Source organism: Salvelinus namaycush, chromosome 8 (assembly GCF_016432855.1).
Source record: "Salvelinus namaycush isolate Seneca chromosome 8, SaNama_1.0, whole genome shotgun sequence".
Classification (NCBI taxonomy): Eukaryota; Metazoa; Chordata; class Actinopteri; order Salmoniformes; family Salmonidae; genus Salvelinus; species Salvelinus namaycush.
Genome location: NC_052314.1, coordinates 1,013,516 through 1,039,125, shown reverse-complemented (window position 1 = coordinate 1,039,125; position 25,610 = coordinate 1,013,516). Strand labels below are relative to the sequence as shown.

The following is a 25,610-nucleotide window of genomic DNA, read 5'->3' as shown; positions in this document are numbered from 1 at the left end:
ATGGAGAGAGTTAGAGCTGCTTTCCTGTTGTGTAGATATACTTACAGCTGGCTGCTTCCTGTTGGATGGAGAGAGTTAGAGCTGCTTTCGGTTAAGTGGTTAGATTTAGAGATGGTTTACTGTTGGCTGGATAGAGTTAGTGCTGGTTTCCTGTTGTGTAGATAGAGTTAGTGCTGGTTTCCTGTTGGTGGATAGAGTTAGAGCTGCTCGACTGCTTTTATTTTGGGTGTTAAAAGTTAGAGTTATTTTTAGTCGGGGATTGACCCCACCCTGCTCCAGACATGACCTCTTGACCTACTAGTCCTGGGATTGACCCCACCCTGCTCCAGACATGACCTCTTGACCTACTACTCCTGGGATTGACCCCACCCTGCTCCAGACATGACCTCTTGACCTACTAGCCCTGGGATTGACCCCACCCTGCTCCAGACATGACCTCTTGACCTACTAGTCCTGGGATTGACCCCACCCTGCTCCAGACATGACCTCTTGACCTACTAGCCCTGGGATTGACCCCACCCTGCTCCAGACTTGACCTCTTGACCTACTAGTCCTGGGATTGACCCCACCCTGCTCCAGACATGACCTCTTGACCTACTAGCCCTGGGATTGACCCCACCCTGCTCCAGACATGACCTCTTGACCTACTAGTCCTGGAATTGACCCCACCCTGCTCCAGACATGACCTCTTGACCTACTAGCCCTGGGATTGACCCCACCCTGCTCCAGACTTGACCTCTTGACCTACTAGTCCTGGGATTGACCCCACCCTGCTCCAGACATGACCTCTTGACCTACTAGCCCTGGGATTGACCCCACCCTGCTCCAGACTTGACCTCTTGACCTACTAGTCCTGGGATTGACCCCACCCTGCTCCAGACATGACCTCTTGACCTACTAGTCCTGGGATTGACCCCACCCTGCTCCAGACATGACCTCTTGACCTACTAGTCCTGGGATTGACCCCACCCTGCTCCAGACATGACCTCTTGACCTACTAGTCCTGGGATTGACCCCACCCTGCTCCAGACATGACCTCTTGACCTACTACTCCTGGAATTGACCCCACCCTGCTCCAGACATGACCTCTTGACCTACTAGTCCTGGGATTGACCCCACCCTGCTCCAGACATGACCTCTTGACCTACTAGTCCTGGAATTGACCCCACCCTGCTCCAGACATGACCTCTTGACCTACTAGCCCTGGGATTGACCCCACCCTGCTCCAGACATGACCTCTTGACCTACTAGCCCTGGGATTGACCCCACCCTGCTCCAGACATGACCTCTTGACCTACTAGCCCTGGAATTGACCCCACCCTGCTCCAGACATGACCTCTTGACCTACTAGTCCTGGGATTGACCCCACCCTGCTCCAGACATGACCTCTTGACCTACTAGTCCTGGGATTGACCCCACCCTGCTCCAGACATGACCTACTAGCCCTGGGATTGACCCCACCCTGCTCCAGACATGACCTCTTGACCTACTAGCCCTGGGATTGACCCCACCCTGCTCCAGACATGACCTCTTGACCTACTAGTCCTGGAATTGACCCCACCCTGCTCCAGACATGACCTCTTGACATACTAGCCCTGGGATTGACCCCACCCTGCTCCAGACATGACCTCTTGACCTACTAGCCCTGGGATTGACCCCCCCCCCCTGCTCCAGACATGACCTCTTGACCTACTAGCCCTGGGATTGACCCCACCCTGCTCCAGACATGACCTCTTGACCTACTAGTCCTGGGATTGACCCCACCCTGCTCCAGACATGACCTCTTGACCTACTAGTCCTGGGATTGACCCCACCCTGCTCCAGACATGACCTCTTGACCTACTAGTCCTGGGATTGACCCCACCCTGCTCCAGACATGACCTCTTGACCTACTAGCCCTGGGATTGACCCCACCCTGCTCCAGACATGACCTCTTGACCTACTAGTCCTGGGATTGACCCCACCCTGCTCCAGACATGACCTCTTGACCTACTAGTCCTGGAATTGACCCCACCCTGCTCCAGACATGACCTCTTGACCTACTAGTCCTGGGATTGACCCCACCCTGCTCCAGACATGACCTCTTGACCTACTAGTCCTGGGATTGACCCCACCCTGCTCCAGACATGACCTCTTGACCTACTAGTCCTGGAATTGACCCCACCCTGCTCCAGACATGACCTCTTGACCTACTAGTCCTGTAATTGACCCCACCCTGCTCCAGACATGACCTCTTGACCTACTAGTCCTGGGATTGACCCCACCCTGCTCCAGACATGACCTCTTGACCTACTAGTCCTGTAATTGACCCCACCCTGCTCCAGACATGACCTCTTGACCTACTAGTCCTGGGATTGACCCCACCCTGCTCCAGACATGACCTCTTGCCCAGCTCTACATTGAGTTGGCGCGTAACGGTCTGTTTGCAGCGAGTCAGGAATCTGTGATCGCCTCAGTGTGTTCTAGTTCTGTGTTGTAAACCGTAGTCTTCTGTCTCTTTTAGCATCTCCCTGTATGTGGAGCTGGCGTGTAACAGTCTTTTCGGAGCGGGAAAGGGATCCATGATTGCAGCACCTGACCCAGACAGGAAGTACTCTGTCCAGAAGGCTGAGCTTGTGGTGTTTAAGCAGGAAGTCAGGGAGCTGCTGACCGATTTGGAGATGCTGGTTGACATGGTCAAGGTATGTTGGGATATCAGTATTCTATAATGGCATGGTACTACCTAATAGGATGTGAAGTAGGTCAAGAGGTCATGTCTGGATCAGGGTGGGGTCAATTCCAGGACTAGTAGGTCAAGAGGTCATGTCTGGAGCAGGGTGGGGTCAATTCCAGGAGTAGTAGGTCAAGAGGTCATGTCTGGAGCAGGGTGGGGTCAATTCCAGGACTAGTAGGTCAAGAGGTCATGTCTGGATCAGGGTGGGGTCAATTCCAGGACTAGTAGGTCAAGAGGTCATGTCTGGAGCAGGGTGGGGTCAATTCCAGGACTAGTAGGTCAAGAGGTCATGTCTGGAGCAGGGTGGGGTCAATTCCAGGACTAGTAGGTCAAGAGGTCATGTCTGGAGCAGGGTGGGGTCAATTCCAGGACTAGTAGGTCAAGAGGTCATGTCTGGAGCAGGGTGGGGTCAATTCCAGGACTAGTAGGTCAAGAGGTCATGTCTGGAGCAGGGTGGGGTCAATTCCAGGAGTAGTAGGTCAAGAGGTCAAGTCTGGAGCAGGGTGGGGTCAATTCCAGGAGTAGTAGGTCAAGAGGTCATGTCTGGAGCAGGGTGGGGTCAATTCCAGGACTAGTAGGTCAAGAGGTCATGTCTGGAGCAGGGTGGGGTCAACTCCAGGACTAGTAGGTCAAGAGGTCATGTCTGGAGCAGGGTGGGGTCAATTCCAGGACTAGTAGGTCAAGAGGTCATGTCTGGAGCAGGGTGGGGTCAATTCCAGGACTAGTAGGTCAAGAGGTCATGTCTGGAGCAGGGTGGGGTCAATTCCAGGACTAGTAGGTCAAGAGGTCATGTCTGGAGCAGGGTGGGGTCAATTCCAGGACTAGTAGGTCAAGAGGTCAAGTCTGGAGCAGGGTGGGGTCAATTCCAGGAGTAGTAGGTCAAGAGGTCATGTCTGGAGCAGGGTGGGGTCAATTCCAGGACTAGTAGGTCAAGAGGTCATGTCTGGAGCAGGGTGGGGTCAACTCCAGGACTAGTAGGTCAAGAGGTCATGTCTGGAGCAGGGTGGGGTCATTTCCAGGACTAGTAGGTCAAGAGGTCATGTCTGGAGCAGGGTGGGGTCAATTCCAGGACTAGTAGGTCAAGAGGTCATGTCTGGAGCAGGGTGGGGTCAATTCCAGGAGTAGTAGGTCAAGAGGTCATGTCTGGAGCAGGGTGGGGTCAATTCCAGGACTAGTAGGTCAAGAGGTCATGTCTGGAGCAGGGTGGGGTCAATTCCAGGAGTAGTAGGTCAAGAGGTCATGTCTGGAGCAGGGTGGGGTCAATTCCAGGAGTAGTAGGTCAAGAGGTCATGTCTGGAGCAGGGTGGGGTCAATTCCAGGACTAGTAGGTCAAGAGGTCATGTCTGGAGCAGGGTGGGGTCAATTCCAGGAGTAGTAGGTCAAGAGGTCATGTCTGGAGCAGGGTGGGGTCAATTCCAGGACTAGTAGGTCAAGAGGTCATGTCTGGAGCAGGGTGGGGTCAATTCCAGGACTAGTAAACTAACTAAATTGAATTGGAATTGACTCCAAACCCTAACCTGAAGATGGAATAGTGACATTTAACTGTGAATGAAGTGTAACTGTCAACTTCAGTCAGTGTGTTTCTACTGTTTTGTTCCTGCTTTCTCATTGGCCTGTTGATCTTCTGTCTTCTGCCTCCTCTCAGTTGCTGGGTGAGGGGGAACAGCGAGGGTACCAGGCTCTGTTCACAGCCAATGAGATGGTGAACCTGTGTGAGCCGACCAATCCCAGCTCATTTCCTGCGGCTCGAAGTCTGGCTCAGAAGTTCTTCAGCCAGAGGAATGGAGACAGCCAGCACACTGTCCACGCTATGGGACACTGCCACATTGACTCAGGTGAACATCTCTCTCTGCCACACTGTCCACGCTATGGGACACTGCCACATTGACTCAGGTGAACATCTCTCACTTTCAAGATGACTGCTTTTGTTCAGTCTATGTCCATGTATTGAGTTCTCCTGAACTGCTGCCCCTCTGTGTACCGCTGCTCCTCTGTGTAACGCTGCCCCTCTGTGTACCGCTGCTCCTCTGTGTACCGCTGCTCCTCTGTGTAACGCTGCTCCTCTGTGTACCGCTGCTCCTCTGTGTACCGCTGCTCCTCTGTGTAACGCTGCTCCTCTGTGTACCGCTGCTCCTCTGTGTAACGCTGCCCCTCTGTGTACCGCTGCTCCTCTGTGTACCGCTGCTCCTCTGTGTAACGCTGCTCCTCTGTGTACCGCTGCTCCTCTGTGTAACGCTGCTCCTCTGTGTACCGCTGCTCCTCTGTGTAACGCTGCCCCTCTGTGTACCGCTGCTCCTCTGTGTACCGCTGCTCCTCTGTGTACCGCTGCTCCTCTGTGTACCGCTGCTCCTCTGTGTACCGCTGCTCCTCTGTGTACCGCTGCTCCTCTGTGTACCGCTGCTCCTCTGTGTAACGCTGCTCCTCTGTGTACCGCTGCTCCTCTGTGTACCGCTGCTCCTCTGTGTGTGGTGTACCGCTGCTCCTCTGTGTAGCGCTGCTCCTCTGTGTACCGCTGCTCCTCTGTGTACCGCTGCCCCTCTGGAAAGTTGTATTGATTAATATCCTGCTCTGTCTCTATCTAGCCTGGCTGTGGCCCTATGAGGAGACCATCAGGAAGTGATTGATTGATTAATATCCTGATCTGTCTCTATCTAGCCTGGCTGTGGCCCTATGAGGAGACCATCAGGAAGTGATTGATTAATATCCTGCTCTGTCTCTATCTAGCCTGGCTGTGGCCCTATGAGGAGACCATTAGGAAGTGTGCCAGGAGCTGGGTGACTGTGATCAGACTGATGGAGAAGAACCCTCACATGGTCTTCACCTGTTCACAGGTACTGCCCCTTTAATACACACTCACCTGTTCACAGGTACTGCCCCTTTAATACACGCTCACCTGTTCACAGGTACTGCCCCTTTAATACACGCTCACCTGTTCACAGGTACTACCCCTTTAATACACGCTCACCTGTTCACAGGTACTGCCCCTTTAATACACGCTCACCTGTTCACAGGTACTGCCCCTTTAATACACGCTCACCTGTTCACAGGTACTGCCCCTTTAATACACGCTCACCTGTTCACAGGTACTGCCCCTTTAATACACGCTCACCTGTTCACAGGTACTGCCCCTTTAATACACGCTCACCTGTTCACAGGTACTGCCCCTTTAATACACACTCACCTGTTCACAGGTACTGCCCCTTTAATACACGCTCACCTGTTCACAGGTACTACCCCTTTAATACACGCTCACCTGTTCACAGGTACTGCCCCTTTAATACACGCTCACCTGTTCACGGGTACTGCCCCTTTAATACACGCTCACCTGTTCACGGGTACTGCCCCTTTAATACACGCTCACCTGTTCACGGGTACTGCCCCTTTAATACACGCTCACCTGTTCACAGGTACTGCCCCTTTAATACACGCTCACCTGTTCACAGGTACTGCCCTTTAATACACGCTCACCTGTTCACAGGTACTACCCCTTTAATACACGCTCACCTGTTCACAGGTACTGCCCCTTTAATACACACTCACCTGTTCACAGGTACTGCCCTTTAATACACGCTCACCTGTTCACAGGTACTGCCCCTTTAATACACGCTCACCTGTTCACAGGTACTGCCCCTTTAATACACGCTCACCTGTTCACAGGTACTGCCCCTTTAATACACGCTCACCTGTTCACAGGTACTGCCCCTTTAATACACGCTCACCTGTTCACAGGTACTGCCCCTTTAATACACGCTCACCTGTTCACAGGTACTGCCCTTTAATACACGCTCACCTGTTCACAGGTACTGCCCCTTTAATACACGCTCACCTGTTCACAGGTACTGCCCCTTTAATACACGCTCACCTGTTCACAGGTACTGCCCCTTTAATACACGCTCACCTGTTCACAGGTACTGCCCCTTTAATACACGCTCACCTGTTCACAGGTACTGCCCCTTTAATACACGCTCACCTGTTCACAGGTACTGCCCCTTTAATACACGCTCACCTGTTCACAGGTACTGCCCCTTTAATACACGCTCACCTGTTCACAGGTACTGCCCCTTTAATACACGCTCACCTGTTCACCTCTCCTCTCTCCAGGCTCAGCAGTTTGACTGGGTGAAGAGCTGGTATCCAGGCCTGTTCTCTCAGATCCAACACTACGTTAAGAAGGGACAGTTCATCCCTGTCGGAGGCACCTGGGTGGAGATGGTAAGATCTGCAGCCATACATAGGTTTTCTATCTGAGATATAGTCCTTATTAAAGTCTAGGGCTGTCAAACGATTCAAATCATTCATTTTTATTAATTACGTTCAATTCTGTCGTTAATCGCGATTTATCGATGTTTTCATTTAAAAAAAAAAAGCAATGTTGATGTAATAGCCATGAATGGACTGAAACACCAAAAATATTCTGTATCAGAAAGTTTGTAATGTCATATTTATTATAAACAAGTTAATCAATACAATAGTCCTGTAACGTAATAATGCTCCAAGTAGGTCTACTAATTCTGCCTCATAAATTCTCTCTCACACACACTATAAGAAAAACAAAGAACCGGCTCAATGGATACAAACAACACAGAGCATAAACCTGTCCAATAATGTCATGAATTCCACAGAGCATAAACCTGTCCAATAATGTCATGAATTCCACAGAGTATAAACCTGTCCAATAATGTCATGAATTCCACAGAGTATAAACCTGTCCAATAATGTCATGAATTCCACAGAGTATAAACCTGTCCAATAATGTCATGAATTCCACAGAGTATAAACCTGTCCAATAATGTCATGAATTCCACAGAGCATAAACCTGTCCAATAATGTCATGAATTCCACAGAGTATAAACCTGTCCAATAATGTCATGAATTCCACAGACTATAAACCTGTCCAATAATGTCATGAATTCACACAGATTATAAACCTGTCCAATAATGTCATGAATTCCACAGAGTATAAACCTGTCCAATAATGTCATGAATTCCACAGAGTATAAACCTGTCCAATAATGTCATGAATTCCACAGACTATAAACCTGTCCAATAATGTCATGAATTCACACAGAGTATAAACCTGTCCAATAATGTCATGAATTCCACAGAGTATAAACCTGTCCAATAATGTCATGAATTCCACAGACTATAAACCTGTCCAATAATGTCATGAATTCCACAGAGTATAAACCTGTCCAATAATGTCATGAATTCCACAGACTATAAACCTGTCCAATAATGTCATGAATTCCACAGAGTATAAACCTGTCCAATAATGTCATGAATTCCACAGAGCATAAACCTGTCCAATAATGTCATGAATTCCACAGAGCATAAACCTGTCCAATAATGTCATGAATTCCACAGAGTATAAACCTGTCCAATAATGTCATGAATTCACACAGAGTATAAACCTGTCCAATAATGTCATGAATTCCACAGAGTATAAACCTGTCCAATAATGTCATGAATTCCACAGAGCATAAACCTGTCCAATAATGTCATGAATTCACACAGAGTATAAACCTGTCCAATAATATCATGAATTCCAGAGTATAAACCTGTCCAGTAATGTCATGAATTCCACAGAGCATAAACCTGTCTAATAATGTCATGAATTCCACAGACTATAAACCTGTGACACTTCAGTCGTCCTCCTATTTCCTTTCGCTGAGCCAGTTACAAAGACGAACAAACCTGTTGACATTTTCAGATGATAAAGCTGCTCTCTTCTTCTGTACGATATGCCCAGAGAGTGAAAACAACTTCTCACAAGGTACTGATGTTGCCAGGTACCTTGGTGGACAGTCCTCCATGTTGACGCTGGCCTCAACTTGGATAACGCTCCACACATTTCTCAATGGAACTCCTCTTCATCAGAGTCAGACTCAGAAGAACTCAACAAAGAGGGCAGCTTTCTTCTTTTGGTGTCTCTGACTCTGTTCCTGTGCAGGTCTTCCTTCAGGAAGTTGCTGACCGAAGCCCACACCTCACCCTTCTCACGTCTGGGAAGTCACTTCAGGTCTTTAAACCTTGGGTTGAGTGCTATGGCGATCTTCAGCCATGTGAGCTTGGTGTTTTCCTTGCGTTTCTCTAGGTCTGTTGTGAATGTCAGCTTGAATCTTACCAGGTCGTCATCGGAGCTCTCCATCACCCGAAGGAGAGGACACAAAGCATGCAACACCACTGAGCAGGAAATGGACTTCTCTCCTCCCAGAAGTTCAGTCAAGTACCTGCAGTGAAAGATCAAAATCACTTCAGTCAATGTCTTCTGCCTCACTCTCACACTTTACACTCTGTCTCTCTCTCTCACACACTTTACACTTTCTCTCTGTCTCTCTCTCTCACACACTTTACACTCTCTCTCTGTCTCTCTCTCTCTCACACACTGTACACACTCCTCTCTCTCACACACTTTACACTCTCTCTCTGTCTCTCTCTCTCACACACTTTACACTCTCTCTCTGTCTCTCTCTCTCACACACTTTACACTCTCTCTCTGTCTCTCTCTCTCACACACTTTACACTCTCTCTCTGTCTATCTCTCTCTCTCTCTCACACTTTACACTCTCTCTGTCTATCTCACTCACACACTTTACACTCTCTCTCTGTCTCTCTCTCTCTCATACTTTACACTCTCTCTCTGTCTGTCTCACTCACACACTTTACACTCCTCTCTCTGTCTCTCTCTCTCTCTCACACTTTACACTCTCTCTCTGTCTCTCTCTCTCACTCACACACTTTACACTTTCTCTCTGTCTCTCTCTCTCACACACTTTACACTCTCTCTCTGTCTCTCTCACTCACACACTTTACACTTTCTCTCTGTCTCTCTCTCTCTCTCTCTCACACACTTTACACTTTCTCTCTGTCTCTCTCTCTCTCACACACTTTACACTCTCTCTCTGTCTCTCTCTCTCTCTCTCTCTCACACACTTTACACTCTCTCTCTGTCTCTCTCTCTCTCTCACACACTTTACACTCTCTCTCTGTCTCTCTCTCTCTCTCACACACTTTACACTCTCTCTCTGTCTCTCTCTCTCACACACTTTACACTTTCTCTCTCTGTCTCTCTCTCTCTCTCACACACTTTACACTTTCTCTCTCTGTCTCTCTCTCTCGTACTTTACACTCTCTCTCTGAGAGAGAGAGACACACACTTTACACTTTCTCTCTCTCTGTCTCTCTCTCTCACACACTTTACACTCTCTCTCTGTCTCTCTCTCACACACTTTACACTCTCTCTCTCTCTCTCACACTTTACACTTTCTCTCTGTCTATCTCTCTCTGTCTCTCTCTCTCTCTCACACTTTACACTCTCTCTCTGTCTATCTCACTCACACACTTTACACTCTCTCTCTGTCTCTCTCTCTCTCATACTTTACACTCTCTCTCTGTCTGTCTCACTCACACACTTTACACTCCTCTCTCTCACTCACACACTTTACACTCTCTGTCTCTCTCTCTCACACACACTGTACACACTCCTCTCTCTCACACACTTTACACTCTCTCTGTCTGTCTCTCTCACACACTTTACACTCTCTCTCTGTCTCTCTCTCTCTCACACACTGTACACACTCCTCTCTCTCACACACTTTACACTCTCTCTGTCTCTCTCTCACACACTTTACACTCTCTCTCTCATACTTTACACTCTCTCTCTCATACTTTACACTCTCTTTCTGTCTCTCTCTCTCACACACTTTACACTCTCTCTGTCTCTCTCTCTCTCACACACTTTACACTCCTCTCTCTGTCTCTCTCTCTCACACACACTTTACACTCTCTCATACTTTACACTCTCTCTCTCTGTCTCTCTCTCTCACACACTTTACACTCTCTCTCTGTCTCTCTCTCTCACACACTTTACACTCTCTCTCTGTCTCTCTCTCTCACACACTTTACACTCTCTCTCTGTCTCTCTCTCTCTCACACACTTTACACTCCTCTCTCTCACACACTTTACACTCTCTATCTGTCTCTCTCACACACTTTACACTCTCTCTCTCTGTCTCTCTCTCTCACACACTTTACACTCTCTCTCTGTCTCTCTCTCTCACACACTTTACACTCTCTCTCTCTGTCTCTCTCTCTCACACACTTTACACTCCTCTCTCTGTCTCACTCACACACTTTACACTCTCTCTCTCTCTCACACACTTTACACTCCTCTCTCTCACTCACACACTTTACACTCTCTCTCTCTCACACACTTTACACTCTCTCTGTCTGTCTCTCTCACACACTTTACACTCTCTCTCTCATACTTTACACTCTCTCTCTGTCTCTCTCTCTCACACTTTACACTCTCTCTCTGTCTCTCTCTCTCATACTTTACACTCTCTCTCACACACTTTACACTCTCTCTGTCTCTCTCTCTCACACACTTTACACTCTCTCTCTCTCTCTCTCTCTCTCTCTCTCACTCACACACTTTACACTCTCTCTCATACTTTACACTCTCTCTCTGTCTCTCTCTCTCACACACTTTACACTCTCTCTCTCATACTTTACACTCTCTCTCTGTCTCCCTCTCTCACACACTTTACACTCTCTCTCTCTCTCTCTCTCACACACTTTACACTCTCTCTCTGTCTCTCTCTCTCGTACTTTACACTCTCTCTCTGTCTCTCTCTCTCACACACTTTACACTCTCTCTCTGTCTCTCTCTCTCACACACTTTACACTCTCTCTCTCTCTCTCTCTCACTCACACACTTTACACTCTCTCTCATACTTTACACTCTCTCTCTGTCTCTCTCTCTCACACACTTTACACTCTCTCTCTCATACTTTACACTCTCTCTCTGTCTCCCTCTCTCACACACTTTACACTCTCTCTCTCTCTCTCTCACACACTTTACACTCTCTCTCTGTCTCTCTCTCTCGTACTTTACACTCTCTCTCTGTCTCTCTCTCTCACACACTTTACACTCTCTCTCTGTCTCTCTCTCTCACACACTTTACACTCTCTCTCTGTCTCTCTCTCTCACACTTTACACTCTCTCTCTGTCTCTCTCTCTCATACTTTACACTCTCTCTCACACACTTTACACTCTCTCTCTGTCTCTCTCTCTCACACACTTTACACTCTCTCTCTCTCTCTCTCTCTCTCTCACTCACACACTTTACACTCTCTCTCACACTTTACACTCTCTCTCTGTCTCTCTCTCTCTCACACACTTTACACACTCGCTCTCTCCCATGCACAAACAAAATCTAACACTAATAGTGAGATAAAGATTGTTACCTGCAGGGCTCCAGTAGTTTCTCCAGGTCAGCTGTGGTTGGCATGGTGATGTTGGTCTGTTGAGCCAGAGCATCTCTGATGGTTTCTGTGGCCTTTTCCATTTCCAGAGTGGAATTCCATCTTGTGCGAGTGACTTCTTCTTTAGCTCACTTCCTGTTGTTCTGTAGCGTTCGGTGGGCTGTGTTTGAAATGCCCTACAATTTTTCAGCATTTGGCTAGGGTATTGTCGAACCCGCTGTTCTGTAGGAACACTGTGATGGACCTTCTGGAGACTGTGTGTGGTGCAGGGCAGGTGTTCAAAAGACAGAGCGTGTGAATGCAGTTTCCGGTTTTTCATTGATGCGGTGCGCAGTCACCCTAAGGTAGTTGTGGTTACTGACCGAAGTCCAGTGGTCTCCCGTGAAAGCAACAGCCGTTCAACGTTTCAACTCCTCCGCTCTCGTAGCCCTCTCGCTTTTCGTACAGCTCGTGTATTCTTGTAACGACGGTGGCTCTCGAGGGTTTCTTGTAACGACGGTGGCTCTCGAGAGTTTCTTGTAACGACGGTGGCTCTCGAGGGTAACTCGTAACGGCGGTGGCTCTCGAGGGTAACTGGTAACGACGGTGGCTCTCGAGGGTAACTCGTAACGGCGGTGGCTCTCGAGGGTAACTCGTAACGACGGTGGCTCTCGAGGGTAACTCGTAACGACGGTGGCTCTCGAGGGTAACTCGTAACGACGGTGGCTCTCGAGGGTAACTTGTAACGACGGTGGCTCTCGAGGGTAACTCGTTCGATCCGGATGATATTCCTAAAGCCTTCTTCCTCCACAATGTGGACTGGCCTGCAAGCAGTAGCTATCCACTTGGCTATAGCTTGTGTTAGCTTGCTGCTCGTCGACTTGTCCTTAGGCCTCCCTCCCTCACACTCTGAAGATGTCCTGCATTGCTACTAGTAACGTTACTTGTATTTCCGGCATCAACGGTGTGTTTCGCTTGTAAATCATAACGAAGACTCAATGTACTTCGGTGATAAACAAATTCAGCTTTGCAGTAGATGCAAATTACTTTTTTTTTATCCAGAGAGCCATCTGGGAGTGATTTTAAAATAGAATTTGCCGTTTAAAAGCCCCTTACTAGCGTACATCATTCAGTCATACAAGTAGCTAGCTAGTAAAGTGGTTTCATCATTCAGTCATACAAGTAGCTAGCTAGTAAAGTGGTTTCATCATTCAGTCACACAAGTAGCTAGCTAGTAAAGTGGTTTCATTATTCAGTCATACAAGTAGCTAGCTAGTAAAGTGGTTTCATTATTCAGTCATACAAGTAGCTAGCTAGTAAAGTGGTTTCATCATTCAGTCATACAAGTAGCTAGCTAGTAAAGTGGTTTCATTATTCAGTCACACAAGTAGCTAGCTAGTAAAGTGGTTTCATCATTCAGTCACACAAGTAGCTAGCTAGTAAAGTGGTTTCATCATTCAGTCATACAAGTAGCTAGCTAGTAAAGTGGTTTCATCATTCAGTCACACAAGTACAGTGGCTTGCAGATGTATTCATCACCATTGGCATTTTTCCTATTTTGTTGCATTACAACCTGTAATTTAAATTCATTTTAAACTTCAAACTCAGTGCCTCTTTGCTTGACATCATGGGAAAAACAAAAGACATCAGCCAAGACCTCAGAATTTTTTTTGTAGACCTCCACAAGACAGCTTCATCCTTGGGAGCGATTTCCAAATGCCTGAAGGTAACACGTTCATCTGTACAAACAATAGTACGCAAGTATAAACACCATGGGACCATGCAGCGGTATGACGCAAACTCAACACCTCTCATCACCCCGAGAATACCATCCCCACAGTGAAGCATGGTGGTGGCAGCATCATGCTGTGGGGATGTTTTTCATCGGCAGGGACTGGGAAACTGGTCAGAATTGAAGGAATGATGGATGCCGCTAAATACAGGGAGTTTCTTGAGGGAAACCTGTTTGTCTTCCAGAGATTTGAGACTGGGACGGAGGTTCACCTTCCAGCAGGACAATGACCCTAAGCATACTGCTATAGCAACACTCAAGTGGTTTAAGGGGAAACATTTAAATGTCTTGGAATGGCCTAGTCAAAGCCCAGACCTCAATCCAATTGAGAATCTGTGTTATGACTTAAAGATTGCTGTACACCAGTGGAACCCATCCAACTGAAGGAGCTGGAGCAGTTTTGCCTTGAAGAATAGGCAAAAATCCCAGTGGCTAGATGTGCCAAGCTTATACAGACATACCCCAAGAGACTTGCAGCTGTAATTGCTGCAAAAGTTGGCTCTACAAAGTATTGACATGGGGGGGGGGGTGAATAGTTATGCACGCTTAAGTTTTCAGTTTTTTTGTCTTATTTCTTGTTTGTTTCACAATAAAAAAGATTTTGCATCTTCAAAGTGGTAGGCATGTTGTGTAAATCAAATGATACAAACCCCCCCAAAAACGATTTTAATTCCAGGTTGTAAGGCAAGAAAATGGGAAAAATGCCAAGGGGGTGAATACTTTCGCAAGCCACTGTAGCTAGCTAGTAAAGTGGTTGTCAAACTAACGCATCGGCTGCCGGGGCTTGAATTTGAACTATGGGGGGGTTCGGGGGGTGAAACTAAGACAATGCTTTAATGGCATAAAATAAATTAACAGCATTAAAATTGTTATTAACGCGTTAACTTTGACAGCCCTATTAAAGTCATATTAAGATTTAAAGCCATTATCTCTGTCTCTCTGTATCAGGATGGAAACCTGCCGTCAGGTGAGTCCATGGTCAGACAGTTCCTGGAGGGACAGCGATTCTTCAAGCAAGAGTTTGGAAACTACTGCAAAGAGGTAGAACATTACGCCAGTCCTGTATTATCTACATCTATACCTCCCCATCCATACATCACATTCCTACCAGGTGGCTCGAGTAGGTATATCAGATAAGGTCTCTAAGGTTGTCTGTTTTACCGTCTAGTTCTGGTTGCCTGATACGTTTGGCTACTCAGCCCAGCTCCCCCAGTTGATGCAGGGTTCAGGCATCACACGATTCCTGACTCAGAAACTCAGCTGGAACCTCGTAAACACCTTCCCGGTGAGTTCTCTTTCTCTCTCCCTCTCTGTCTCACTCTCAGGTCAATTCAATTCAAGGGGCTTTATTGGCATGGGAAACATGTGTTTACATCTCTCTGTCTCTCTCCCCTTCTCCCTCTCTCTGTCTCTCCCTCCCTTTCTCTCTCTCCCTCTCCTCCTCTCTCTCCCTCTCCTCTGTCTCGCTCCCCTTGTCCCTCTCCTCCTCTCTCTCCCTCTCCTCTGTCTCTCTCCCCTTCTCCCTCTCTCGGCCCCCCTCTCTCTGTCTCTCCCTCCCTTTCTCTCTCTCCCTCTCCTCCTCTCTCTTCCTCTCCTCTGTCTCGCTCCCCTTGTCCCTCTCCTCCTCTGTCTCTCCCTCCCTTTCTCTCTCTCCCTCTCCTCCTCTCTCTCCCTCTCCTCTGTCTCGCTCCCCTTGTCCCTCTCCTCCTCTGTCTCTCCCTCCCTTTCTCTCTCTCCCTCTCCTCCTCTCTCTCCCTCTCCTCTGTCTCGCTCCCCTTGTCCCTCTCCTCCTCTGTCTCTCCCTCCCTTTCTCTCTCTCCCTCTCCTCCTCTCTCTCCCTCTCCTCTGTCTCTCTCTCCCTTTGCCCTCCTCCTCTCTCTGTCTCTGTCTCTTTTTCCTTCCCTGTGAGTGCTACCTCCCTCTTGTAACCATTAGATAGCACTGTGGTCAACAAGTACTACTCTAATCCAAACCCTATCTAGAGTTAACCACACAATATTATTCCAGTGTCTTTAAATGAACCCAGGCGTCTCTCTCTGCAGCACAACACCTTCTTCTGGGAGGGTCTGGATGGTTCTCAGGTTCTGACACACTTTCCCCCAGGGAACTCTTATGAGATGAAGGGGAAGGTGGAGGATGTGAGTATCAACCCCTATCCCCTAAACCCTACCCCCTATCCCCCTGTCCCCCCAAGGGACCCTTACAGGAGCACTAGGTCTGGTAAACAGACCCTTACAGGAGCACTAGGTCTGGTAAACGGACCCTTACAGGAGCACTAGGTCTGGTAAACGGACCCTTACAGGAGCACTAGGTCTGGTAAACGGACCCTTACAGGAGCACTAGGTCTGGTACAGGAGCACTAGGTCTGGTACAGGAGCACTAGGTCTGGTACAGGAGCACTAGGTCTGGTACAGGAGCACTAGGTCTGGTAAACAGACTCTTACATGAGCACTGGGTCTGGTAAACGGACCCTTACATGAGCACTGGGTCTGGTAAACGGACCCTTACAGGAGCACTAGGTCTGGTACAGGAGCACTGGGTCTGGTACAGGAGCACTAGGTCTGGTACAGGAGCACTAGGTCTGGTACAGGAGCACTGGGTCTGGTACAGGAGCACTGGGTCTGGTACAGGAGCACTAGGTCTGGTACAGGAGCACTAGGTCTGGTACATGAGCACTAGGTCTGGTACAGGAGCACTGGGTCTGGTACAGGAGCACTAGGTCTGGTACAGGAGCACTAGATCTGGTAAACGGACCCTTACAGGAGCACTAGGTCTGGTAAACAGACCCTTACAGGAGCACTAGGTCTGGTACAGGAGCACTAGGTCTGGTACAGGAGCACTGGGTCTGGTACAGGAGCACTAGGTCTGGTACAGGAGCACTGGGTCTGGTACAGGAGCACTAGGTCTGGTACAGGAGCACTAGGTCTGGTAAACGGACCCTTACAGGAGCACTAGGTCTGGTAAACAGACCCTTACAGGAGCACTAGGTCTGGTACAGGAGCACTAGGTCTGGTACAGGAGCACTAGGTCTGGTAAACGGACCCTTACAGGAGCACTAGGTCTGGTACAGGAGCACTGGGTCTGGTACAGGAGCACTAGGTCTGGTACAGGAGCACTAGGTCTGGTAAACAGACTCTTACATGAGCACTAGGTCTGGTAAACAGACCCTTACAGGAGCACTAGGTCTGGTACAGGAGCACTAGGTCTGGTACAGGAGCACTAGGTCTGGTAAACAGACTCTTACATGAGCACTAGGTCTGGTAAACAGACCCTTACAGGAGCACTAGGTCTGGTACAGGAGCACTGGGTCTGGTACAGGAGCACTAGGTCTGGTACAGGAGCACTAGGTCTGGTACAGGAGCACTAGGTCTGGTACATGAGCACTAGGTCTGGTAAACGGACCCTTACAGGAGCACTAGGTCTGGGTACTGAAGCCCCTCCTCATTCCTCCTCAGCTGGTCAACACTGTGAAGAACAACAAGGACAAAGGACGAGCCAATCACAGTGCAGCACTGTTTGGTTTTGGAGACGGAGGAGGAGGGCCCACCCAGCTGATGTTGGACAGACTGGACAGGGTCCAGGACACAGACGGACTGCCTCGGTCAGGACCACTCACATCGTAACACACACACACACACACACAGGATATTAATCACACACACACACACCATACATGGTAGACACACCCACCGTGACTCAACAGCCACCAATACAATAGAACTAGCTGCCCCCTGGTCTAGACATCAGACAGAAAATACAGTCATAAAAAGAGTTGTATTTATTTTCCCGCTCAGAGGGATTTCTCTTTGATGTGGGTTCTAATTAAATCAAACTTTATTAGTCACATGCGCCGAATACAACAGTGAAATGCTTACTTACCAGCCATTAACCAACAATGCAGTTTAAAAAATATATATATAAATATAAAAAATATGAATAAGATTAAGAAATAAAAGTAACAAGTAATTAAAGAGCAGCAGTAAAATAACAATAGTGAGACTATATACAGGGGGGGTACCGGTACAGAGTCAATGTGCTTGGGCACCGGTTAGTTGAGGTAATATGTACATGTAGGTAGAGTTATTAAAGTGACTATGCATAGATGATAACAACAGAGAGTAGCAGTGGTGGGGGGAGGGGGGGGGGGCAATGCAGATAGTCTGGGTAGCCATTTGATTATATATTTGTATTTTATTTAACTAGGCAAGTCAGTTAAGAACAAATTCTTATTTTCAATGATGGCCTAGGAACAGTGGGTTAACTGCCTTGTTCAGGGGCAGAACGACAGATTGTCAGCTCAGGGATTCGATCTAGCAACCTTTCGATTTACTAGCCCAACGCTCTAACCACTAGGCTACCTGCCGCCTCTACACTCTAACCACTAGGCTACCTGCCGCCTCTACACTCTAACCACTAGGCTACCTGCCACCTCTACACTCTAACCACTAGGCTACCTACCACCTCTACACTCTAACCACTAGACTACCTGCCACCTCTACACTCTAACCACTAGGCTACCAGCCACCTCTACACTCTAACCACTAGGCTACCTGCCACCTCTACACTCTAACCACTAGGCTACCAGCCACCTCTACACTCTAACCACTAGGCTACCTGCCACCTCTACACTCTAACCACTAGGCTACCTGCCACCCCTACACTCTAACCACTAGGCTACCTGCCGTCCCTACACTCTAACCACTAGGCTACCTGCCGCCCCTACACTCTAACCACTAGGCTACCTGCCGCCCCTACACTCTAACCACTAGGCTACCTGCCGCCCCGTAAGGCCAGGAGGAGCTGTTCAGGAGTCTTATGGCTTTGGGGTAGAAGCTGTTTAGAAGCCTCTTGGACCTAGACTTGGTGCTGCGGTACCGCCTGCCGTGCGGTAGCAGAGAGCACAGTCTATGACTTGGGTGGCTGGAGTTTTTTTACCATTTTTAGGGCTTTCCTCTGATACCACCTGGTATAGAGGTCCTGGAAGGCAGGAAGCTTGGCCCCAGTGATGTACTGGGGCGTACCCACTACCCTCTGTAGTGCCTTGCGGTCGGAGGTTGAGCAGTTGCCATACCAGGCAGTGATGCGACCAGTCAGGATGCTCTCGATGGAGCAGCTGTAGAACCTTTTGAGGATCTGAGGACCCATGACAAATCTTTTCAGTCTCCTGGGGGGGAATAGGCATTGTCGTGCCCTCTTCACAACTGTCTTGGTGTGTTTGGACCATGTTAGTTTGTTGGTGATGTGGACAACAAGGAACTTGAAGCTCTCAACTTGCTCCACTACAGCTCTGTCGATGAGAATGGGGCCGTGCTCGGTCCTCCTTTTCCTGTAGTCCACAATCATCTCCTTAGTCTTGATCAAGTTGAGGGAGAGGTTGTTGTCCTGGCACCACACGGCCAGGTCTCTGACCTCCTCCCTATAAGCTGTCTCGTTGTTGTCGGTGATCACTGTTGTGTCATCAGACTCGTGCCTGGCGGTGCAGTCATGAGTGAACAGGGAGTACAGGAGGGACTGAGCCCACACCCCTGAGGGGCCCCTGTGTTGAGGATCAGCGTCGCGTTTGTGTTGTTACCTGCCCTTATCACCTGGGGGCGGATTCAGTTGCAGAGGGAGGTGTTTAGTCCCAGAGTCCTTAGCTTAGTGATGAGCTTCTTGGGCACTATGGTGTTGAACGCTGAGCTGTTGTCAATGAATAACATTCTCACATACCATGGGGAGAACAAGTATTTGATACACTGCCGATTTTGCAGGTTTTCCTACTTACAAAGCATGTAGAGGTCATTGTCTGATTTTTAAGTAAATAATTTGCATTTGCAATTTACAAGATACCTGCAAAATCGGCAGTGTATCAAATATTTGTTCTCCCCACTGTACGTATTAACACCCCTGAGTCAATATTTTGCCCGTGCTTATTTATAGCTGTATTCTGTTTTATTTTTATCCTAAAAAACTCCATAGTCCTTAATGATGACAAGCATACCCATAACATGATGCAGCCACCACCATGCTTGAAAATATGAAGTGGTACTCAGTGATGTTGTTGGATTTGCCCCCAACATAACACTTTGTATTCAGGACATAAAGTTAGTTTCTTTGCCGCAGTTTTACTTTAGTGCGTTATTGCAAACATGAATCATGTTAAACACTATTATTACATACAGAGTGAGTCCATGCAACTTATTATGTGACTTGTCAAGACATTTCAGCTTTTCATTTTTGTATTCATTTCTAAACAGTTTCTACAAACAAAATTCCACTTTGACATGATGGGGTATTGGGTGTAGATCGGTGACACAACATGTCAATATAATCCATTTAAACACAACAACATGTCAATATAATCCATTATAAACACAACAACATGTCAATATAATCCATTATAAACACAACATGTCAATATAATCCATTTAAACACAACAACATGTCAATATAATCCATTTTAAACGTTGTAAACACAACAACATGTCAATATAATCCATTTAAACACAACAACATGTCAATATAATCCATTATAAACACAACAACATGTCAATATAATCCATTATAAACACAACATGTCAATATAATCCATTTAAACACAACAACATGTCAATATAATCCATTATAAACACAACAACATGTCAATATAATCCATTATAAACAACAACATGTCAATATAATCCATTATAAACAACAACATGTCAATATAATCCATTATAAACACAACATGTCAATATAATCCATTTAAACACAACAACATGTCAATATAATCCATTATAAACACAACAACATGTCAATATAATCCATGTAAACACAACAACATGTCAATATAATCCATTTAAACACAACAACATGTCAATATAATCCATTTAAACACAACAACATGTCAATATAATCCATTATAAACACAACAACATGTCAATATAATCCATTTAAACACAACAACATGTCAATATAATCCATTTAAACACAACAACATGTCAATATAATCCATTTAAACACAACAACATGTCAATATAATCCATTTAAACACAACAACATGTCAATATAATCCATTATAAACACAACAACATGTCAATATAATCCATTATAAACACTGTAAACACAACATGTCAATATAATCCATTATAAACAACAACATGTCAATATAATCCATTATAAACACAACAACATGTCAATATAATCCATTTTAAACACTGTAAACACAACATGTCAATATAATCCATTTAAACACTGTAAACACAACATGTCAATATAATCCATTTAAACACTGTAAACACGACAACATGTCAATATAATCCATTTTAAACACTGTAAACACAACATGTCAATATAATCCATTTAAACACTGTAAACACGACAACATGTCAATATAATCCATTTTAAACACTGTAAACACAACATGTCAATATAATCCATTTAAACACTGTAAACACGACAACATGTCAATATAATCCATTTAAACACTGTAAACACGACAACATGTCAATATAATCCATTTAAACACTGTAAACACAACAACATGTCAATATAATCCATTTTAAACACTGTAAACACAACATGTCAATATAATCCATTTTAAACACTGTAAACACAACATGTCAATATAATCCATTTAAACACTGTAAACACGACAACATGTCAATATAATCCATTTTAAACACTGTAAACACAACATGTCAATATAATCCATTTAAACACTGTAAACACAACATGTCAATATAATCCATTTTAAACACTGTAAACACAACATGTCAATATAATCCATTTAAACACTGTAAACACGACAACATGTCAATATAATCCATTTTAAACACTGTAAACACAACATGTCAATATAATCCATTTAAACACTGTAAACACGACAACATGTCAATATAATCCATTTTAAACACTGTAAACACAACATGTCAATATAATCCATTTAAACACTGTAAACACGACAACATGTCAATATAATCCATTTTAAACACTGTAAACACAACAACATGTCAATATAATCCATTTTAAACACTGTAAACACAACATGTCAATATAATCCATTTTAAACACTGTAAACACAACATGTCAATATAATCCATTTAAACACTGTAAACACGACAACATGTCAATATAATCCATTTTAAACACTGTAAACACAACATGTCAATATAATCCATTTAAACACTGTAAACACGACAACATGTCAATATAATCCATTTTAAACACTGTAAACACAACATGTCAATATAATCCATTTAAACACTGTAAACACGACAACATGTCAATATAATCCATTTTAAACGTTGTAAACACAACAACATGTCAATATAATCCATTATAAACACAACAACATGTCAATATAATCCATTATAAACACAACAACATGTCAATATAATCCATTATAAACACAACAACATGTCAATATAATCCATTATAAACACAACAACATGTCAATATAATCCATTATAAACACAACAACATGTCAATATAATCCATTATAAACACAACAACATGTCAATATAATCTGGCTATATTTGAACACATGTATGTAATTGCCTGTAACGTGTTTGTTAATCGTTTCTAACCCTAGGGTCCAGATGTCCAGCCCTGACCGGCTCTTCTCTGAGCTTGAGGCGGACTCCTCTCTTCTGTGTACCTGGACTGGAGAACTATTTCTTGAACTACATAACGGAACCTACACCACACAGGCACAGGTGAGGCCTACACCACACAAGCACAGGTGAGGCCTACACCACACAAGCACAGGTGAGGCCTACACCACACAGGCACAGGTGAGGCCTACACCACACAAGCACAGGTGAGGCCTACACCACACAGGAACAGGTGAGGCCTACACCACACAGGAACAGGTGAGGCCTACACCACACAGGCACAGGTGAGGCCTACACCACACAGGTACAGGTGAGGCCTACACCACACAGGCACAGGTGGGACCTACACCACACAGGCACAGGTGAGGCCTACACCACACAGGCACAGGTGAGGCCTACACCACACAGGAACAGGTGAGGCCTACACCACACAGGAACAGGTGAGGCCTACACCACACAGGCACAGGTGAGGCCTACACCACACAGGAACAGGTGAGGCCTACACCACACAGGCACAGGTGAGGCCTACACCACACAGGCACAGGTGGGACCTACACCACACAGGTACAGGTGAGGCCTACACCACACAGGCACAGGTGAGGCCTACACCACACAGGCACAGGTGAGGCCTACACCACACAGGCACAGGTGAGGCCTACACCACACAGGCACAGGTGGGACCTAACCTGGGCTTCTCAAAGCCTCTCAGAGCTGTTTGTGCCGTATTGCCAACTCTATGTTAACGTTCACGTCAGACATCTGGGACCAGCGACCACTCTACATTGACTTCATTAGTTAGAACTGTTGTTTACTGGGTTTTAAGGACAGAGTTTTGCCACTTATCCAACCCACGTGTGTCTCCAGATCAAGCTGGGGAATCGTCAGTGTGAGACCTTGCTCCATGACGTTGAGGTGGCCAGCAGCTTGGCTCTGTGTCTGGACAAGACGTTTCAGTATCCCTCCCAACCGCTACGAATCCTCTGGAGGTAAAGGCCACGGCACATAAAGATGTAGACATTTAGCCTCTGGGGCGCTTTTGAGACAACACCGGTTCTCTAAACAGACATATTATACAACTACACTTCCGTTGAATCAGGTGAAGGAATGACATATGGTTTCAGGATTTAGCTAACGGAGCTCCTTTATTGTTCTACACAGACGCACGCACGCACGCACGCACGCACGCACGCACGCACGCACACGCACGCACACACACACACCACACACACACACACACACACACACACACACACAAATAATGTCATTCATTATTTCACACATTCCTTAACCTGGTATTACATCTCCCTAGACCCTCAACTCTACTAAAACGTTGACATCTCCCTAGGCCCTCAACACTACTAAAACGTTGACATGTCCCTAGGCCCTCAACACTACTAAAACGTTGACATGTCCCTAGACCCTCAACACTACTAAAACGTTGACATGTCCCTAGGCCCTCAACGCTACTAAAACGTTGACATGTCCCTAGGCCCTCAACACTACTAAAACGTTGACATCTCCCTAGACCCTCAACACTACTAAAACGTTGACATGTCCCTAGGCCCTCAACACTACTAAAACGTTGTCATGTCCCTAGACCCTCAACACTACTAAAACGTTGACATGTCCCTAGACCCTCAACACTACTAAAACGTTGACATGTCCCTAGGCCCTCAACACTACTAAAACGTTGACATCTCCCTAGACCCTCAACACTACTAAAACGTTGACATGTCCCTAGGCCCTCAACACTACTAAAACGTTGACATCTCCCTAGGCCCTCAACACTACTAAAACGTTGACATGTCCCTATGCCCTCAACACTACTAAAACGTTGACATCTCCCTAGGCCCTCAACACTACTAAAACGTTGACAAGTCCCTAGGCCCTCAACACTACTAAAACGTTGACATGTCCCTAGGCCCTCAACACTACTAAAACGTTGACATCTCCCTAGGCCCTCAACACTACTAAAACGTTGACAAGTCCCTAGGCCCTCAACACTACTAAAACGTTGACATGTCCCTAGGCCCTCAACACTACTAAAACGTTGACATGTCCCTAGGCCCTCAACACTACTAAAACGTTGACAGGTCCCTAGGCCCTCAACACTCTACTAAAACGTTGACATCTCCCTAGGCCCTCAACACTCTACTAAAACGTTGACAGGTCCCTAGGCCCTCAACACTGTACTAAAACGTTGACATCTCCCTAGGCCCTCAACACTACTAAAACGTTGACATCTCCCTAGACCCTCAACACTACTAAAACGTTGACATGTCCCTAGGCCCTCAACACTACTAAAACGTTGACATGTCCCTAGACCCTCAACACTACTAAAACGTTGACATCTCCCTAGGCCCTCAACACTACTAAAACGTTGACATCTCCCTAGGCCCTCAACACTACTAAAACGTTGACATCTCCCTAGGCCCTCAACACTCTACTAAAACGTTGACATCTCCCTAGGCCCTCAACACTACTAAAACCGTTGGACAGTCTCCTATGCCCTCAACACTACTAAAACGTTAACATCTCCATAGGCCCTCAACACTACTAAAACGTTGACATGTCCCTAAGCCCTCAACACTACTAAAACGTTGACATGTCCCTAAGCCCTCAACACTACTAAAACGTTGACATCTCCCTAGGCCCTCAACACTACTAAAACGTTGACATGTCCCTAGGCCCTCAACACTACTAAAACGTTGACATCTCCAGACCCCTCAACACTACTAAACGTTGACATCCCCTAGACCCTCAACTCTACTAAAACGTTGACATCTCCCTAGGCCCTCAACACTACTAAAACGTTGACATGTCCCTAGACCCTCAACACTACTAAAACGTTGACATGTCCCTAGGCCCTCAACACTACTAAAACGTTGACATGTCCCTAGGCCCTCAACACTACTAAAACGTTGACATGTCCCTAGGCCCTCAACACTACTAAAACGTTGACATCTCCCTAGGCCCTCAACACTCTACTAAAACGTTGACATCTCCCTAGGCCCTCATCACTACTAAAACGTTGACATGTCCCTAGGCCCTCAACACTACTAAAACGTTGACATGTCCCTAGACCCTCAACACTACTAAAACGTTGACATCTCCCTAGGCCCTCAACACTCTACTAAAACGTTGACATCTCCCTAGGCCCTCATCACTACTAAAACGTTGACATGTCCCTAGGCCCTCAACACTACTAAAACGTTAACATCTCCATAGGCCCTCAACACTACTAAAACGTTGACATGTCCCTAAGCCCTCAACACTACTAAAACGT

General features: G+C 46.5%; 1 protein-coding gene across 1 annotated transcript in view; it reads left to right on the top strand.

Moving 5' to 3' along the window:
* The window catches only part of LOC120051637 (alpha-mannosidase 2C1-like), a 29,907-nt gene extending 6,593 nt beyond the window's left edge, over positions 1 to 23,314 (top strand). The window contains exons 2-11 of the mRNA XM_038998532.1: positions 2,504 to 2,681; positions 4,359 to 4,548; positions 5,438 to 5,544; positions 6,815 to 6,925; positions 14,700 to 14,792; positions 14,920 to 15,036; positions 15,794 to 15,889; positions 17,207 to 17,352; positions 22,303 to 22,426; positions 23,189 to 23,314. Coding sequence (XP_038854460.1) covers positions 2,504 to 2,681; positions 4,359 to 4,548; positions 5,438 to 5,544; positions 6,815 to 6,925; positions 14,700 to 14,792; positions 14,920 to 15,036; positions 15,794 to 15,889; positions 17,207 to 17,352; positions 22,303 to 22,426; positions 23,189 to 23,314 — 1,288 coding nt within the window. The remainder of the gene's footprint in view (positions 1 to 2,503; positions 2,682 to 4,358; positions 4,549 to 5,437; positions 5,545 to 6,814; positions 6,926 to 14,699; positions 14,793 to 14,919; positions 15,037 to 15,793; positions 15,890 to 17,206; positions 17,353 to 22,302; positions 22,427 to 23,188) is intronic.
* Positions 23,315 to 25,610: the final 2,296 nt, after the last annotated feature.